Source organism: Amblyraja radiata, chromosome 30, assembly GCF_010909765.2.
Source record: "Amblyraja radiata isolate CabotCenter1 chromosome 30, sAmbRad1.1.pri, whole genome shotgun sequence".
In the NCBI taxonomy this organism is placed as follows: domain Eukaryota; kingdom Metazoa; phylum Chordata; class Chondrichthyes; order Rajiformes; family Rajidae; genus Amblyraja; species Amblyraja radiata.
Genome location: NC_045985.1, coordinates 2,032,198 through 2,049,464, shown reverse-complemented (window position 1 = coordinate 2,049,464; position 17,267 = coordinate 2,032,198). Strand labels below are relative to the sequence as shown.

At 47.7% G+C, this 17,267-nt stretch overlaps 2 protein-coding genes across 2 annotated transcripts; one reads left to right on the top strand and one right to left on the bottom strand.

Annotated features, from left to right (window-relative positions):
- The first annotated feature begins 900 nt into the window (after positions 1–900).
- c30h11orf98 (chromosome 30 C11orf98 homolog) lies at positions 901–5,255 on the top strand. Its single transcript, XM_033047616.1, has 4 exons — positions 901–976; positions 3,609–3,730; positions 4,137–4,234; positions 4,897–5,255. Exons 1-4 carry the CDS (start codon positions 941–943, stop codon positions 4,977–4,979), a joined length of 339 nt encoding a protein of 112 aa, XP_032903507.1. The 5' UTR covers positions 901–940; the 3' UTR covers positions 4,980–5,255.
- Positions 5,256–8,237: 2,982 nt separating this feature from the next.
- On the bottom strand, positions 8,238–14,288 carry LOC116990087 (junctional adhesion molecule C-like). Its single transcript, XM_033047615.1, has 4 exons — positions 13,965–14,288; positions 10,476–10,751; positions 9,714–9,848; positions 8,238–8,362 (listed from the first exon to the last, which is right to left on the bottom strand). Exons 2-4 carry the CDS (start codon positions 10,723–10,725, stop codon positions 8,328–8,330), a joined length of 420 nt encoding a protein of 139 aa, XP_032903506.1. The 5' UTR covers positions 10,726–10,751; positions 13,965–14,288; the 3' UTR covers positions 8,238–8,327.
- Between the last annotated feature and the right edge of the window lie 2,979 nt (positions 14,289–17,267).

Below are 17,267 nucleotides of genomic sequence, written 5' to 3'. Positions count from 1 at the left end.
ACCAGTATAGATGCGCGACCAGTGTAGGTGGGGGACCAGTATAGGTGGGGGACCAGTGTAGATGCGCGACCAGTAGAGGTGGGGGACCAGTATAGATGGGGGACCAGTATAGGTGGGGGACCAGTATAGATGGGGGACCAGTAGAGGTGGGGGACCAGTAGAGGTGGGGACCAGTGTAGGTGGGGGGCCAGTGTAGGTGGGGGACCAGTATAGATGGGGGGCCAGTAGAGGTGGGGGACCAGTAGAGGTGGGGGACCAGTAGAGGTGGGGGACCAGTAGAGGTGGGGGGCCAGTGTAGGTGGGGGACCAGTATAGATGGGGGACCAGTAGAGGTGGGGGACCAGTGTAGGTGGGGGACCAGTGTAGATGCGCGACCAGTAGAGGTGGGGGACCAGTATAGGTGGGGGACCAGTGTAGGTGGGGGACCAGTATAGATGGGGGACCAGTATAGATGGGGGACCAGTATAGGTGGGGGACCAGTATAGATGGGGGACCAGTGTAGGTGGGGGACCAGTATAGATGGGGGGCCAGTAGAGGTGGGGGACCAGTAGAGGTGGGGGACCAGTATAGGTGGGGGACCAGTATAGATGGGGGACCAGTATAGGTGGGGGACCAGTAGACCAGTAGAGGTGGGGGCCAGTGTAGGTGGGGGACCAGTGTAGATGCGCGACCAGTAGATGTGGGGGACCAGTATAGGTGGGGGACCAGTGTAGCTGGGGGACCAGTAGACCAGTATAGGTGGGGGACCAGTATAGATGGGGGACCGGTATAGATGGGGGACCGGTAGAGGTGGGGGACCGGTAGAGGTGGGGGACCGGTAGAGGTGGGGGACCGGTAGAGGTGGGGGACCGGTAGAGGTGGGGGACCGGTAGAGGTGGGGGACCGGTAGAGGTGGGGGACCAGTGTAGACGTCAGTTCCGGTGGGCAGCGTGGGGGCAACATGGCGCCCGGCGGAAAAATCAACCGACCCCGAACCGTGAGTAAGAGAAAGAAAGAGGGAAGAGAGGGGGAGGGGACGGGGAGAGGGAGGGGGGGGGGAGGACGGGGAGGGGGAGGGGGGGGGGACGGGGAGGGGGGGGGGGGGTATAGAGGGAGGGGGAGTGAGGGGGTAGAGGGACGGGGGGGGGTCAGAGAGAGCAGAGAGGGAGGAAGGAGAAGGAGGTAACAGAGGAGGGAGGGAGGGCGGGAGAGGAAGGAAGAGGGAGGGAGGGGGTGAGAGGAGGGACAGGGAGAGAGGAGGAAGGGAGAGGGGGGGTGAGGGGGAGAGAGGAAGGATGGGAGAGGGGGGCGAATGGAAGGAGGTGAGGAGGAGGGGGAGGGAGGGGGTAAGAGAGAGGAGGGGGTGAGGAGGAGGGGAGGGGGAGAGAGGAAGGAGGGGAGGGGGAGAGAGAGCGAGGGGATGAGGAAGAGGGGGGGAGGGGGAAGGATGGGAGGGGGTGAGGGGAGGGAGGAGGGGAAGGAGGAAGGTGAGGGGAGTAAGGGGGAGGAGGGGATGGGAGGAGGAGGGGAGAGGGGGGGAGAGAGGGAGGATGGGAGGGGGAGGGGGAGGAGGATGGGAGGGGGAAGGAGGGGGGTAAGGGGGGAGGAGGGATGGGGAAGGATGTGAGGGGGTGAGGGGAGGGAGGAGGGGAGAGAGGGAGGTGAGGGGGGTAAGGGGGAGGAGGGGATGGGAGGAGGAGGGGAGAGGGGGGGAGAGAGGGAGGATGGGAGGGGGAGGGGGAGGAGGATGGGAGGGGAAGGAGGGGGGTAAGGGGGGAGGAGGGATGGGGAAGGATGGGAGGGGGGTAAGGGGGGAGGAAGAGGGGAGGGGAAGGCACGCGTGGATAATGCAGCCATGTGTGAGTCCATTACTGATCATCCTATCACCAACCAGAGAGCGGTGATGATGTCGACCTCATTGGAGACCGCTGGACTAACCTTATTGGGCTTTAGCTTGCCCTAAACGTTATTCCCTGCGTCTGTACATAGAAAGATAGAAAATAGGTGCAGGAGGAGGCCATTCGGCCCTTCGAGCCTGCACCGCCATTCGATATGATTGGGGTTGGACAGGCTAGATGCAGGAAGATTGTTCCCGATGTTGGGGAAGTCCAGGACAAGGGGTCACAGCTTAAGGATAAGGGGGAAATCCTTTAGGACCGAGATGAGAAGAAACTTTTTCACACAGAGAGTGGTGAATCTCTGGAACTCCTTGCCACAGAGGGTAGTTGAGGCCAGTTCATTGGCTATATTTAAGAGGTAGTTAGATATGGCTCTTGTGGCTAAAGGGATCAGGGGGTATGGAGAGAAGGCAGGTACGGGATACTGAGTTGGATGATCAGCCATGATCATGTTGAATGGCGGTGCAGGCTCGAAGGGCCGAATGGCCTACTTCTGCACCTATTTTCTATGTATCTATGTATCTATGATCATCCAACTCAGTATCCTGTACCTGCCTTCTCTCCATACCCCCTGATCCCTTTAGCCATCGTACACCAGTCATTGAAAGTAGGCATGCAGGTGCAGCAGACTGAAGAAAGCGAATGGTATGTTAGCATTCATAGCAAAAGGATTTGAGTATAGGAGCAGGGAGGTTCTACTGCGGTTGTACAGGGTCTTGGTGAGACCACACCTGGAGTATTGCGTACAGTTATGGTCTCCTAATCTGAGGAAAGACATTCTTGCCGTAGAGGGAGTACAGAGAAGGTTCACCAGACTGATTCCTGGGATGTCAGGACTTTCATATGAAGAAAGACTGGATAGACTCGGCTTGTACTCGCTAGAATTTAGAAGATTGAGGGGGGATCTTATAGAAACTTACAAAATTCTTAAGGTGTTGGACAGGCTAGATGCAGGAAGATTGTTCCCGATGTTGGGGAAGTCTAGAACAAGGGGTCACAGTTTAAGGATAAGGGGGAAGTCTTTTAGGACCAAGATAAGAAAAACATTTTTCACACAGTGAATCTGTGGAACTCTCTGCCACAGAAGGTAGTTGAGGCCATAGTTCATTGGCTATATTTAAGAGGGAGTTAGATGTGGCCCTTGTGGCTAAAGGGATCAGGGGGTATGGAGAGAAGGCAGGTACAGGATACTGAGTTGGATGATCAGCCATGATCATAGTGAATGGAGGTGCAGGCTCGAAGAGCCGAATGGCCTTCTCCTGCACCTATTTTCTATGTTTCTAAGTCTACTCTGCCATTCAATCATGGCTGATCTATCTCTCCCTTCTAACCCCATTCTCCTGCCTTCTCCCCATCACCTCTTGACACCCGTACTAATCAAGAATCTATCTCTGCCTTAAAAATATCCACTGACTTGGCCTCTACAGCCTTCTGTGGCAAAGAATTCCACATATTCACCACCCTCTGATTAAAGAAATCCCTCCTCATCTCCTTCCGAAAAGAACGTCCTTTAATTCTCTGGCTGTGCCCTCCAGTCCTAGACTCTCCCACTCGACTGGAGGACTGGCCTCCAGTGGGACTGGTGGGAATTTTCTGCTGGGATCTGGGATAGGCTCGATGGGCTGAATGGCTTTTATTTGCAGCCTAGTACAGTGTGAGTGACATGAGGCTGATGGGCACTGTTTGCCCGACTTCATTCAGTCTTAACTCCTCTTCCTTTTCCCTTTCCAGGAACTACAGAGAAATCATTTGAAGAGGAGAAGAGTTGCCAGGAAGGGGAACGGGAAGAAGCGCATTGTTGGTGCAGTGATTGACGAGGGGCTGATCACCATCCATCACCTGAAGAAGCGAAGGTGAGGGAGGTGGGCAATAGGCTGGGCTTGCTGTGTCCCGTCTGTGGGAGTGTTTGCTGGCGTTTGCCGTCCCCATGTGATGAGGCTCTGTGGTCCACTCCCCTGTGGCTAACCAAATGTTATTTTAATTTTTTATTTATTAGAAGCAGTGTACAAAAATATAAGCAGTGGCATATGACATAATACAGTTACTGTACAGCTTCGATTTTAATTTTTAGCTAAAATTGTAGATGGGGCATGTTCGTCGGCATGGAGGAGTTGGGCCGAAGGGCCTGTTGCTGTGCTGTACGTCTGTGTTTCTGCCTGATTGTACAAGGTTGTTGTATAAGATTCGCTCCCTCCCTCCCTCCCTGCTGGAGTGTGAGGCTGAGATTCACCGTCTGTGATGGTTATTTCTCCTTTGCAGTTCCAACCAGAGAGCAAATATCACACTGTCTGGGAAGAAGAAGAGGAAGTTGCAGAAACAGCTGCAGCACAGTCTGAGGGAACGATCGGCCATGGATGGTACGGTACCCACAGCCTGAACCTGGCACTCAATACCTCCACAGAGTTGGGGAGAGGGGGGTGGAAGGTTGGGGTGGAGGGAGTGCTCCATCACTAGTATTCATTAAAATCTGTCAACCATTCCATCTTTTGCCCGTGTTTCTTGTTCTGCCCGTATCACCATATAACAATTACAACACGGAAACAGGCCATCTCGGCCCTTCTAGTCCGTGCCGAACACTTACTCTCACCTAGTCCCATCTACCTGCACTCAGACCATAACCCTCCATTCCTTTCCCGTCCATATACCTATCCAATTTATTTTTAAATGATAAAATCGAACCTGCCTCCACCACTTCCACTGGAAGCTCATTCCACACAGCTACCACTCTCTGAGTAAAGAAGTTCCCCCTCATGTTACCCCTAAACTTTTGTCCCTTAATTCTCAAATCATGTCCTCTTATTTGAATCTTCCTTACTCTCAATGGAAAAAGCTTATCCACGTCAACTCTGTCTATCCCTCTCATCATTTTAAAGACCTCTATCAAGTCCCCCCTTAACCTTCTGCGCTCCAAAGAATAAAGATCGTGTTCCATGTTTTGCCCGTGTTCCATGTTTTGCCCGTGTTCCATGTTTTGCCCGTGCTCCATGTTTTGCCCGTGTTTCTGTCTTCACCCTTGCAGTTGCCCCGGGGCCTGGGCGAGTGGTTGGCGCGTCGGTGGCGAGGGACAGAGGGACAGAGCAGAACGTGGAGATGATTCAGTAGCCCACGTGAGAACGCTGTTACAGGACGGGGGACAGCACGCAACTCCCCTCCCCTCCCCCACCTCTCCCCCACCTCCCAGCCCCCTCCCCCACCTCCCAGCCCCTCCCCCACCTCTCCCCGCCCCTCCCTACCCCTCTCCCTCACCTCCCCGCCCCTCCCTACCACTCACCCCACCTCCCAGCCCTCTCCCCCACCTCCCCTCCCCCGACAGACTGAGCCAATGTTGTGGCCGCTCCCACTGTACGCTGTAAATAAAGAGACTGTTATTGATGGTGAGGCAGTCGTGGTCTTTCACCCGCTGGCGTGACACAACCCTGCAGCCGTACGGGCACCACCGACACGCCAGTCACACGATACTCACGGTTCTCATGAACCTACGCTGCACTGCCTCAAGCACAAGGATGTCCTTCCTCAAATTAGGAGACCAAAACTGCTAAATATAAGTAAATTAGATCCAGTACATTAAATGCTGTTTTATTCCAGTTCAGCTTTATGCCTAAAGCTAGCTCCACTCTCAACATCTCTCTGGTTTTGCTTGATGTGGAATGATTTTTATAACCCCTTTTATTGTAATTCAGGAACTCTTCCTCCATTCAGTTTCTTTACTGTCCTCAATATTGTCCCAGTGGTTGGAAATACCCCAACATTACACTTTGTTATTTTCATACTTTGTACCTATATATTTGTTCCTGATTCCTGGGATGGCAGGACTTTCATATGAAGAAAGACTGGATAGACTCGGCTTGTACTTGCTAGAATTTAGAAGATTGAGGGGGGATCTTATAGAAACTTACAAAATTCTTAAGGGGTTGGACAGGCTAGATGCAGGAAGATTGTTCCCGATGTTGGGGAAGTCCAGAACAAGGGGTCACAGTTTAAGGATAAGGGGGAAATCATTTAGGACCGAGATGAGAAAAAAGTTTTTCACACAGAGAGTGGTGAATCTGTGGAATTCTCTGCCACAGAAGGTAGTTGAGGCCAGTTCATTGGCTATATTTAAGAGGGTGTTAGATGTGGCCTTAGTGGCTAAAGGGATCAGGGGGTATGGAGAGAAGGCAGGTACGGGATACTGAGTTGGATGATCAGCCATGATCATATTGAATGGCGGTGCAGTCTCGAAGGGCCGAATGGCCTACTCCTGCACCTATTTTCTATGTTTCTCTGTTTCTATATACCAATACCTGCATCAACCAGATGCATTCCAGATTCCAAACATTGAATTTCCTCTAAACTTCTTCCCCATACCCTAAATGATGGGATAGGCGTAAGGGGTCTGGTGACCTATTCCGATTTTGTTGTGTGTGGTACTCAAAATGTCATTCTAGAATGCAACAAAAACACTTGAAAAAGTGCAGCTTGAAACTATACAGGTATGTGAAATCACCGGAAAGGGTTGCTTATTGAACCCCAACCACATAAATCTTCCACTTTGTCCAGCAGTCAAATTAAGTAGGTCATGGAAGCGACTGGTTATGCTTTAAATGTCAGCTTCCAGATAAAATAAAACATATGCAGGCAAGAAGAATAGCACAAAGCCCAATGATCAGATCTTGGGACATGAAGCAAGATTTTCATTGCGAGTGCATTGTGCATAAACTCATCTCAACTTGACTTGAGGTGTAGGTGGCAAAAGAACAGGAGGTAACAGGAGGCAGTTTGGGTGGATCCCCACCACTGAGCCCCCAGCACCCAGACCACATTCACTGAAGTTAGTAATGCCTGCTGCAGGGAGCACTTTGCACAATTCTTGCAATACTTTAGATTATTGTCACGTGCACTGAGATATAGTGAAAAGCTTAGTGTTGTGTGGTTTCCTGTCAGACTGTGCATGATTACAATACATGATGACTTTCCCTCTGGTAGACAATAGGGAGAACTCATCATCGTTACCACAATTGGATAACTCCTTTGTAGAAGGCAGTCACTATGATAATGTCTCTACGATCTCATGGTAACCTGTCTTCATTCAAAGCAACATCTTGAATTTGCTCTGGAACTTTGCAGCCACGAGCTTGACCTTCAGCAAGGAGTTTGTGTTTCAGAGTCTTCTTGTTTGCAGCAGGATGGAATTTTCCGTGTCTTGTGGGCAGAGGTAGCAACAAGTTTGTGGCAGATTGTACACCATGGAAACATGCCTGCCTTCATTGGTGGGTGGGCAATGGAAAATGTTAACTTGCTGGGTGTTAACATGGTTGTTGAGCTGTTCTGGAGGCAGTAAATCGGACTTTATCTTGCACTAAACGTTATTCCCTTTATCCTATATCTGTACACGGTGAATGACTGGATAGCAAAGGTTTTCATTGTACCTCAGTACATGAGACAATAAGAAAGTAAAGGAAACTAGATGAGATTGTGAGTATGAAGGAGGATATAAAGGGATGTGGATACAGTTAAATAGTGGGCTAGAGTTTGAAGCAGGAATATAATATTACAAATGACCAGGGTAGACACCCTGGTGCATAGAACAGAAAAGATAATAGCTCTTAAAGATAGCGGAGTCAGGGGATATGGGGAGAAGGCAGGAACGGGGTACTGATTGGGGATGATCAGCCATGATCACATTGAATGGCAGTGCTGGCTCGAAGGTCCAAATTACCTACTTCTGCACCTATTGTCTATTGTCTATTGTAGGATGTACTTGTCATCAGGGAAGTACAGTGAAGATTTCAAAAGGGAACTGCAGATGCTGGAATATCGAAGGTACACAAAATTGCTGGGGAAACTCAGTGGGTGCAGCAGCATCTATGGAGCGAAGGAAATAGGCGACGTTTCGGGCCGAAACCTGAAGAAGGTTTTCGGCCCGAAACGTCGCCTATTTCCTTCGCTCCATAGATGCTGCTGCACCCGCTGAGTTTCCCCAGCAATTTTGTGTACCTACAGTGAAGATTTGTCAGCTTGCTTCCACGACCAAGATTTTTCTTTACTGATTCTACAATCAGTCTGTGTGGTTTAATGCTTTTTTTTTTTTGGACTAACTGCAACATAAAAACACAAAATGACCCACAATAACAGAATCAGGTTGAAGAAATACTTCTTGCTGCTGTTTTATTTGCTTTTTGAATAAGTTCTAATGTTTTTTGTAATGGCATAAACAACAAAGACAGCTGCCATCTTACTCGCTATTCCAGAATGTTAGATTTACAGCCTCTAAAGTTCCTAAAGCCATGTGTTAAATACTTCTGCTGAAAATATACAGTGGGCAAGCTTTTTACAGTGTCATTTACATATACGAGTAAACTGTCAGCTTCTTGATGACGGGCAGAGCTGCAGAATTGTCTTTAATGCTTCATTTACTCATTGCTGTGTACACAACATCTTGGGATATTCACACGAGTAAGAGCCAACTCTTTATTTTACTATGTGGGTGTTTTCATAAATAGTTTCTGAAAGAAAAGTAAAAGATAAACAATAGACAACCAAGGAACTGAAATTCACAACTGAAAGTGTTGTAGTGCACACCGTATCACTGGTCATCGGGGTTAGGTTACCCTAACCCTATACCGGACTGATTCCTAGGATGGCAGGACTTTCATATGAAGAAAGACTGGATAGACTCGGCTTGTACGCGCTAGAATTTAGAAGATTGAGGGGGGATCTTATAGAAACGTACAAAATTCTTGGACAGGCTAGATGCAGGAAGATTATTCCCGATGTTGGGGAAATCCAGAACAAGGACTCACTCAGTTTAAGGATAAGAGGGAAGTCTTTTAGGACCGAGATGAGAAAATCATTTTTTACACAGAGAGTGGTGAATCTGTGGAATTCTCTGCCACAGAAGGTAGTTGAGGCCAGTTCATTGGCTATATTTAAGAGGGAGTTAGATGTGGCCCTTGTGGCTAAAGGGATCAGGAGGTATGGATAGAAGGCAGGTACAGGATACTGAGTTGGATGATCAGCCATGATTATATTGAATGGCGGTGCAGACTCGAAGGGCCGAATGGCCTCTACTCCTGCACCAATTTTCTATGTTAACCTAACCCTCTACTAGACTGATTCCTGGGATGTCAGGACTTTCATATGAAGAAAGACTGGATAGACTTGGCTTGTGCTCGCTAGAATTTAGAAGATTGAGGGGGGATCTTGTAGAAACTTAAGGGGTTGGACGGGCTAGATGCAGGAAGATTGTTCCCGATGTTGGAACAGATGAGAAAAACATTTTTCACACAGAGAATTCCACAGATTCACCACTCTCTGTGTGAAAAAAGATTTTCTCATCTCGGCCCTAAAGACTTCCCCCTTATCCTTAAACTGGACTTCCCCAACATCGGGAACAATCTTCCTACATTGAATTTTTCTATGAAAGTTTCTATAAGATCCTCCCCCTCAATCTTCTAAATTCTAGCGAGTACAAGCCGAGTCTATTCAGTCTTTCTTCATATGAAAGTCCTGACATCCCAGGAATCAGTCTGGTGAACCTTCTCTGTACTCCCTCTATGGCAAGAATATCTTTCCTCAGATTAGGAGACCAAAACTGTACGAAATACTCCAGGTTTGATCTCACCAAGGCCCTGTGCAACTGTAGTAGAACCTCCCTGCTCCTATACTCAAATATTTTTGCTATGAATGCTAACATACCATGATTCTATCCACAGTGTTGATCTGCCTGGATCAGTGCTGTTGTCTCTGTTTTTCACAGTCTGCCACTGTGGCCCATTCTATATTCACAATCTCCCCTATATTCACACTTCCATTAGTACCCAACATTTCCCTGTTAGATACCCACTGAATACTTACCACTCTCTTTTGACAGTTTTCTTGTTTGTTTCTTCCTCCGGCAGCACAAGATAATGAGAATTATGTACCCAATATATCCTGGATAGCCACCATATCCCAGGTACTTAGATTCCACTGTGCTTTCTTTTGATGGTACTACAATGGAATGTTAATATTTAGTAAAATAGTCACAAACATACTGTTTTTCTACAGAAGGTGAGTCTTTGAGAGATAGAAAATAGGTGCAGGCCATTCGGCCCTTCGAGCCAGCACCGCCATTCATTGTGATCATGGCTGATCGTCTCCAATCAATAACCCGTGCCTGCCTTCTCCCCATATCCCTTGATTCCACTAGCCCCTAGAGTTCTATCTAACTCTCTCTTAAATCCATCCAGTGATTTGGCCTCCACTGCCCTCTGTGGCAGGGAATTCCACAAATTCACAACTCTCTGGGTGAAAAAGTTTTTTCTCACCTCAGTCTTAAATGGCCTCCCCTTTATCCTAACACTGTGGCTCCTGGTTCTGGACTCGCCCAACATTGGGAACATTTTTCCTGTTCTTGCCACCAAAGTGGATAACCTCCCATTTATCTAAAGTGGACAACTAGCCCCACAATGTCTGTGTTGAACATAATGGTCATGGTTCCCCTCTCCCTTTAGATGGTTCCAAGAAGGCAGGAGCATCAGTACCCCCCTGTTCCTGCCTGCCTTCTCCCCATATCCCCTGACTCCGCTACCTTTAAGAGAAATGAAGGAGAGGATGAACAATTGGTGATATACATACGGCAGAGCTGGAAGATAAAGTCTATGTGTTTGGAGCTGATGCGATTTTCTGCCTTACACTGATAGGCACCAACATCAGAGTCCTGCACATTCAGCAGGGTCAGCGAACAGTTGTTCTGTGACAGGTGATAGTTCATTCCATTTGACAGAGGCAGGTCACATCGGTACCAGCTGTATCGGACAAGATTCCCCAGTTGAACAGAGCATTCCAGAGTCACATTATCACCGGTCTGGGGTGCTTCAGGATTCATTCCAACTCTCAGACTGGACACAGCGACTGTGTGGACAAACACAACATGGGTGAAGCGAGAGCAGGATATCTGGAACGATCGCAACACCCAGCATATGTAGTGGAATCTGGCACAAGAGATGCTGAAGTAACATAGTCTGCCAATCAGCATCTATGGGGGGAAAGGATGGGCCAGAAGTGATAAGTGGAACCATCTAAGGGGAGAGTTAGTGTGTAAAGTATGTGGGTCATAGAGGGCAGAAGTAGGCCCATCGGCCCAACCTGCCCATGCTGACCCAAGTAACCACCCGACTAGTTCCATATACCTCTGTTAGACCAATATCCATCTAAACCTTCCCGATCCATGTACCTGTCCAAGTACCGAACTATGTACCTGTCCGATCCATGTACCTGCCCAATCCATGTATCTGCCCAATCCATGTACCTGTCCGATCCATGTGCCTGTCCGACCCATGTACCTGCCGATCCATGTACCTGTCCGATCCATGTACGTGTCCATGTACCTGGACAAGTACCAATCCATGTACCTGCCCGATCCATGTACCTGTCCAAGTACCGATCCATGTACCTGTCCGATCCATGTACCTGTCCATGTACCTGGACAAGTACCGATCCATGTACCTGCCCGATCCATGTACCTGTCCAAGTACCGATCCATGTACCTGTCCAAGTACCGATCCATGTACCTGTCCGATCCATGTACCTGTCCAAGTACCGATCCATGTACCTGTCCAAGTACCGATCCATGTACCTGTCCGATCCATGTACCTGTCCGATCCATGTACCTGTCCATGTACCTGGACAAGTACCGATCCATGTACCTGCCCGATCCATGTACCTGTCCAAGTACCGATCCATGTACCTGTCCGATCCATGTACCTGTCCGATCCATGTACCTGTTCAAGTGTGCTATTAAAGCTGTAATTTGGAATAATGGAATCAGGTGGGGGGTGGGGGGTGGGGGGATCACTGGGGAACGGGGGGCTGAGGTGGGGGTTGAAAATAAAAACCTGGGAAGAAACATGGGTGAGGGTGACCTGAAATTAGTAAATTAATTGTTCAGACCATTAAAACTAGTAATTCCTGTTCGTCTGGTTTATGTTTGACTTCACCCTGCAGTGGAGGATGGGTAGGTCAGTGTGGGAATGGGAAGGATACTTGAAATGGCATCTAACATGAACAAGGTGGCCATTGTGGATGGGCTGCAGTAGCTGCTAACTGGATCAGAGTTGATCATATCTTGTCCTCTAGTAATCCAGAGGAGGTATGTTTGTGGTTTACTCCCTACCTGAGTGCCTCACCAACAACAATTTAATTTGTTAACACTTCTACCCTTACACAATAAAATTATATTTTATTTATTATCAATGTTCTCTGTCTTCAGATTGGTTTAAACATTGACATGGGCCTGATTTAATATGATTTGTTGCTTGCTTTTCCATTCGGGCCAGAAGAAACAAGAACAGAGATAGATCAGTGAGATCTTGATCAATCCAACTTTCCTATCTTCTCCCCACAACCACTGGTTCTCCTCCTGATTAAAACATTCCCTGAGTTTTGAAAATGACCAGGAATTCATCTTCCATCACTCTCTGCAGCCAAGAATTATAAATGCCTTAATAATAATAATGGATGGGATTTATATAGCGCCTTTCTAATACTCAAGGCGCTTTACATCGCATTATTCATTCACTCCTCAGTCACACTCGGTGGTGGTAAGCTACTTCTGTAGCCACAGCTGCCCTGGGGCAGACTGACGGAAGCATGGCTGCCATTCTGCGCCTACGGCCCCTCCGACCACCACCAATCACTCACACACATTCACACACATTCACACACAGGCCAAGGTGGGTGAAGTGTCTTTCCCAAGGACACAACGACAGTATGCACTCCAAGCGGGATTCGAACCGGCTACCTTCCGGTTGCCAGCCAAACACTTAGCCCATTGTGCCATCTGTCGTCCCATGACCCCTCTGGCCCTGAACACTCCCACAGGTGAAACATCCTCAAGCAAACACTAGTCAGGCCTGTTTGAATCTTACATATTTCCCTCTGCTGAGCTCCAGTGCAACTCTGCAGGGCCACTTATTTCTGACGACCCAGGGGACAGACATCCTGACCTCGGGTTCTGTCGGCATGCTCTCTCTGTGGATACACAGGTGTTCCCAGATGTTCTGGTTTCCTCCCACATCCCAAACACGAGCAGGTGGGAAGTTTGTAACTGCTGTAAAAACTGTCCTTAATGGTGGCAGGGTAACAGATGGGAGTTGGGCACATAGAAACATAGAAAATAGGTGCAGGAGTTCGGCCCTTCAAGCCTGCACCACCATTCAATATGATCATGGCTGATCATCCAACTCAGTATCCTGTACCTGCCTTCTCTCCATACCCCCTGATCCCTTTAGCCACTAAGGCCACATCTAGCTCCCTCTTAAATATAGCCAATGAACTGGCCTCAACTACCTTCTGTGGCAGAGAATTCCAGAGATTCACCACCCTCTGTGTGAAAAATGTTTTTATCATCTCGGTCCTAAAAGATTTCCCCCTTATCCTTAAACTGTGACCTCTTGTTCTGGACTTCCCCAACAGCGGGAACAATCTTCCTGCATCTAGCCTGTCCAACCCCTTAAGAATTTTGTAAGTTTCTATAAGATCCCCCCTCAATCTTCTAACTTCTAGCGAGTACAAGCCAAGTCTATCCAGTCTTTCTTCATATGAAAGTCCTGACATCCCAGGAATCAGTCTGGTGAACCTTCTCTGTACTCCCTCTATGGCAAGAATGTCTTTCCTCAGATTAGGAGACCAAAACTGTACGCAATACTCCAGGATACTCAGACACATAAACAATTAAGTGTCATTCTTAGTTGTCTACTGTTTGTGGTGTTGTTATTTGCGAGCGGAGCACCAAGGCAAATTCCTTGTATGTGAACATACTTGGCCAATAAACGTATTCATTAATTCATATGAGAAGTATCAGGCAGTAAGTGGACAAGTGAGACTGACAATGCCATTTGAAAGCTCACGGAAAAGCGTGGAGAGAAGATCTTACAAGGATGCAGATTTTTCTCACAAATCAAATCGTAAACTGGCCTTCAGACATTTGATCATTAATCATAATGAGCACACACCAGCAGTGATCTTTAGATTGATCTGATCACCAGTCAGATCGATCTGATCGCTAGATCTTGCATTGATCTTGTGCACACGTTATGGACATAGAAGGAAATGAAATCAGTTTACCATTTACAGTTAGAAACACTGAGCGTTTAGTTGGTATCCCATCTGCAGTTGTAACTTCAAGTTCATAAATCCCTTCATCTGCAATTTGAATGTCTTTCAGAAATAATTCTGCATTAGTCCTGGAAAAATTCACTCTGTTTTCGAAGGTCTGTGAGATGAAGGGGTGCAGGGAGTTGGGTGAAAATGTAAGGATTGAACTTGGTATCTTGTCCTGGATGAATCGCCATTCCAAATTAAAGACTTGATTTGTCTGACTGATGTCGATATTCAGAGGGAAGTGTACAGTCTGGTTCAATCTTCCATGCAGCACCTCCTGGTGTGATTGAGGCATCACCGTGCTCCTAGCTTGATAAAGTGGGCACACAGTATGATACAAAACACTCAACATCCTATTCCCGCCTCTGTCCCTTCACCCTATTCTGTTTCAATAACCCCGTTGCCAGCTTTGCAACACCATGGTGAGTCTTGGAGGTGTGGAAGGGAGTAGGAGGAAAGAAGGGAAGATAGAGAGAGAAAAGGAGGGATTGAAGAGAAGGTGAGGGAGTGATAGAATCAAAAGGATGGGATACAGAAAAAAGAACCATCTTCATTATCTAAAATACCACCTACTTTAGTGTCATCTGCAAACGTAATCATTGATACATGACAAACAGCAATGGATCCAGCACCAAACCCTGAGTCACCAATAGTCACAGGCCTCCAGTTCAACAAACAATCTTCCACCATCACCCTCTGCTGCACCTAGTGACATTGTCTGCTTCCTTCCATGAAGCCAATTTTCTATCCAGTTAGTTAGCTTTCCCTGAATCCTGTGCGATCTAACCTTCCAGAGCAGCCTAACATGTGGAACCTTGTCAAATGCCTTGCTGTATTTCATATATACTTCTACAGCTCTGCCCTCATCAACCTTTTGGGTCACATCTTCAAAAAATGTAATCAGATTTGTGAGACATCAAAAAACTGAATTACATTTGTGAGACACTAAATGATTTTTTTTCCTCATCTCGGTCCTAAAAGACTTCCCCCTTATCCTTAAACTGTGACCACTTGTTCTGGACTTCCCCAACATCGGGAACAATCTTCCTGCATCTAGCCTGTCCAACCCCTTAAGAATTTTGTAAGTTTCTATAAGATCCCCCCTCAATCTTCTAAATTCTAGCGAGTACAAGCCGAGTCTATCCAGTCTTTCTTCATATGAAAGTCCTGCCATCCCAGGAATCAGTCTGGTGAACCTTCTCTGCACTCCCTCTATGGCAAGAATGTCTTTCCTCAGATTAGGAGACCAAAACTGTACGCAATACTCCAGGTGTGGTCTCACCAAGGCCCTGTACAACTGCAGTAGAACCTCCCTGCTCCTATACTCAAATCCTTTTGCTATGAATGCTAACATACCATTTGCTTTCTTCACTGCCTGCTGCACCTGCATGCCTACTTTCAATGACTGGTGTACCATGAAGAAGGGATTTGGCCCGAAACGTCGCCTATTTCCTTCGCTCCATAGATGCTGCTGCACCCGCTGAGTTTCCCCAGCAATTTTGTGTACCTTCGGTGTACCATGACACCCAGGTTTCGTTGCATTTCCCCTTTTCCTAATCGCCACCATTCAGATAATAGTCTACTTTCCTGTTTTTGCCACCAAAGTGGATAACCTCACATTTATCCACATTATACTGCATCTGCCATACATTTGCCCACTCACCCAACCTATCCAAGTCACCTTGCAGCCTCCTAGCATCCTGCTCACAGCTAACACTGTCCCCCAGCTTTGTGTCATCCGCAAACTTGGAAATGTTGCATTCAATTCCCTCATCCAGATCATTAAATATATTGTAAATAATTTGGATCCCAGCACTGAGCCTTGCGGTACCCCACTAGTCACTGCCTGCCATTCTGAAAATGACCCGTTTACTCCTACTCTTTGTTTCCTGTTTGCCAGCCAGTTCTCTATCCACATCAATACTGAACCCCCAATACCGTGTACTTTAAGTTTGCATACTATTCTCTTATGTGGGACCTTGTCGAAAGCCTTCTGAAAGTCCAGATACATCACCGCCACTGGTTCTCCCTTATCCACTCTACTAGTTACATCCTCGAAAAATTCTATAAGATTCGTCAGACATGATTTACCTTTCGTAAATCCATGCTGACTTTGCCCAATGATTTCACCACTTTCCAAATGTGCTGCTATCCCATCTTTAATAACTAACTCCAGCATTTTCCTCACTACCGATGTTAGACTAACTGGTCTGTAATTCCCCGTTTATTCTCTCCTTCCCTTTTTAAAAATATGTACACTAGTTCATACAACTCTGTGGAGCCTTTCCTGGACTAGCTGCCCTTCTTGACATCTGACATTGCTGAGAACAGGAAGTTCTGGTTTCACATTCATATCCTGGTAATGTTAAAAAGCACACAAAAACCCCAAACACAACTAATCAAAGGGCCAAAGCCACAAAGCTGCCCCATTCACACAGAGTAAAATCATATCATAACAGGAACTGAACTAAGTGTAACCTCCAACTAACTGGAGGAGAGGGGCTATGTTTAAAGGAGATGTGCGAGACACATGATGTACATGGGTGGTGGAGGCAGATACCATAGTGACATTTAAGAGACTTTTGTATGGGCGCATGGGTTTATAGGCAATAGAGGGATTTAGATTCAGAGCTCGGCTTTGGACTGGAAGGTGTGGGGTGGAGGGTGTGGGGTGGAGGGCGTGGGGTGGAGGGTGTGGGGTGGAGGGTGTGGGGTGGAGGGCGTGGGGTGGAGGTTGTGGGGTGGAGGGCGTGGGGTGGAGGGTGTGGGGTGGAGGGTGTGGGGTGGAGGGTGTGGGGTGGAGGTTGTGGGGTGGAGGGCGTGGGGTGGAGGGTGTGGGGTGGAGGGTGTGGGGTGGAGGGCGTGGGGTGGAGGGTGTGGGGTGGAGGGGTGTCATATGGCATTTCTTGCTAGGAGACTGCAAGGTGACTTGGATAGGTTGGGTGAGTGGGCAAATGCGTGGCAGATGCAGTATAATGTGGATAAATGTGAGGTTATCCACTTTGGTGACAAGAACAGGAAAGTAGACTATTATCTGAATGGTGGCGGATTAGGAAAAGGGGAGATGCAAATGTTTCCTATCCCTGCACCTATCCAAATGTCCCTTAAATGCTGATAATGTTTCTCCCTCCACTACTTTCTATGGCAACTCGTGTACCCAGCATCCTCTGGGTGAAAAGGTCATCTAGTTCTTGATTCCTCTGTCCTGGGAATAAGACTGTTTATTTACCCTCAAGATTTTATACATCTCTATAAGATCACCCTTCA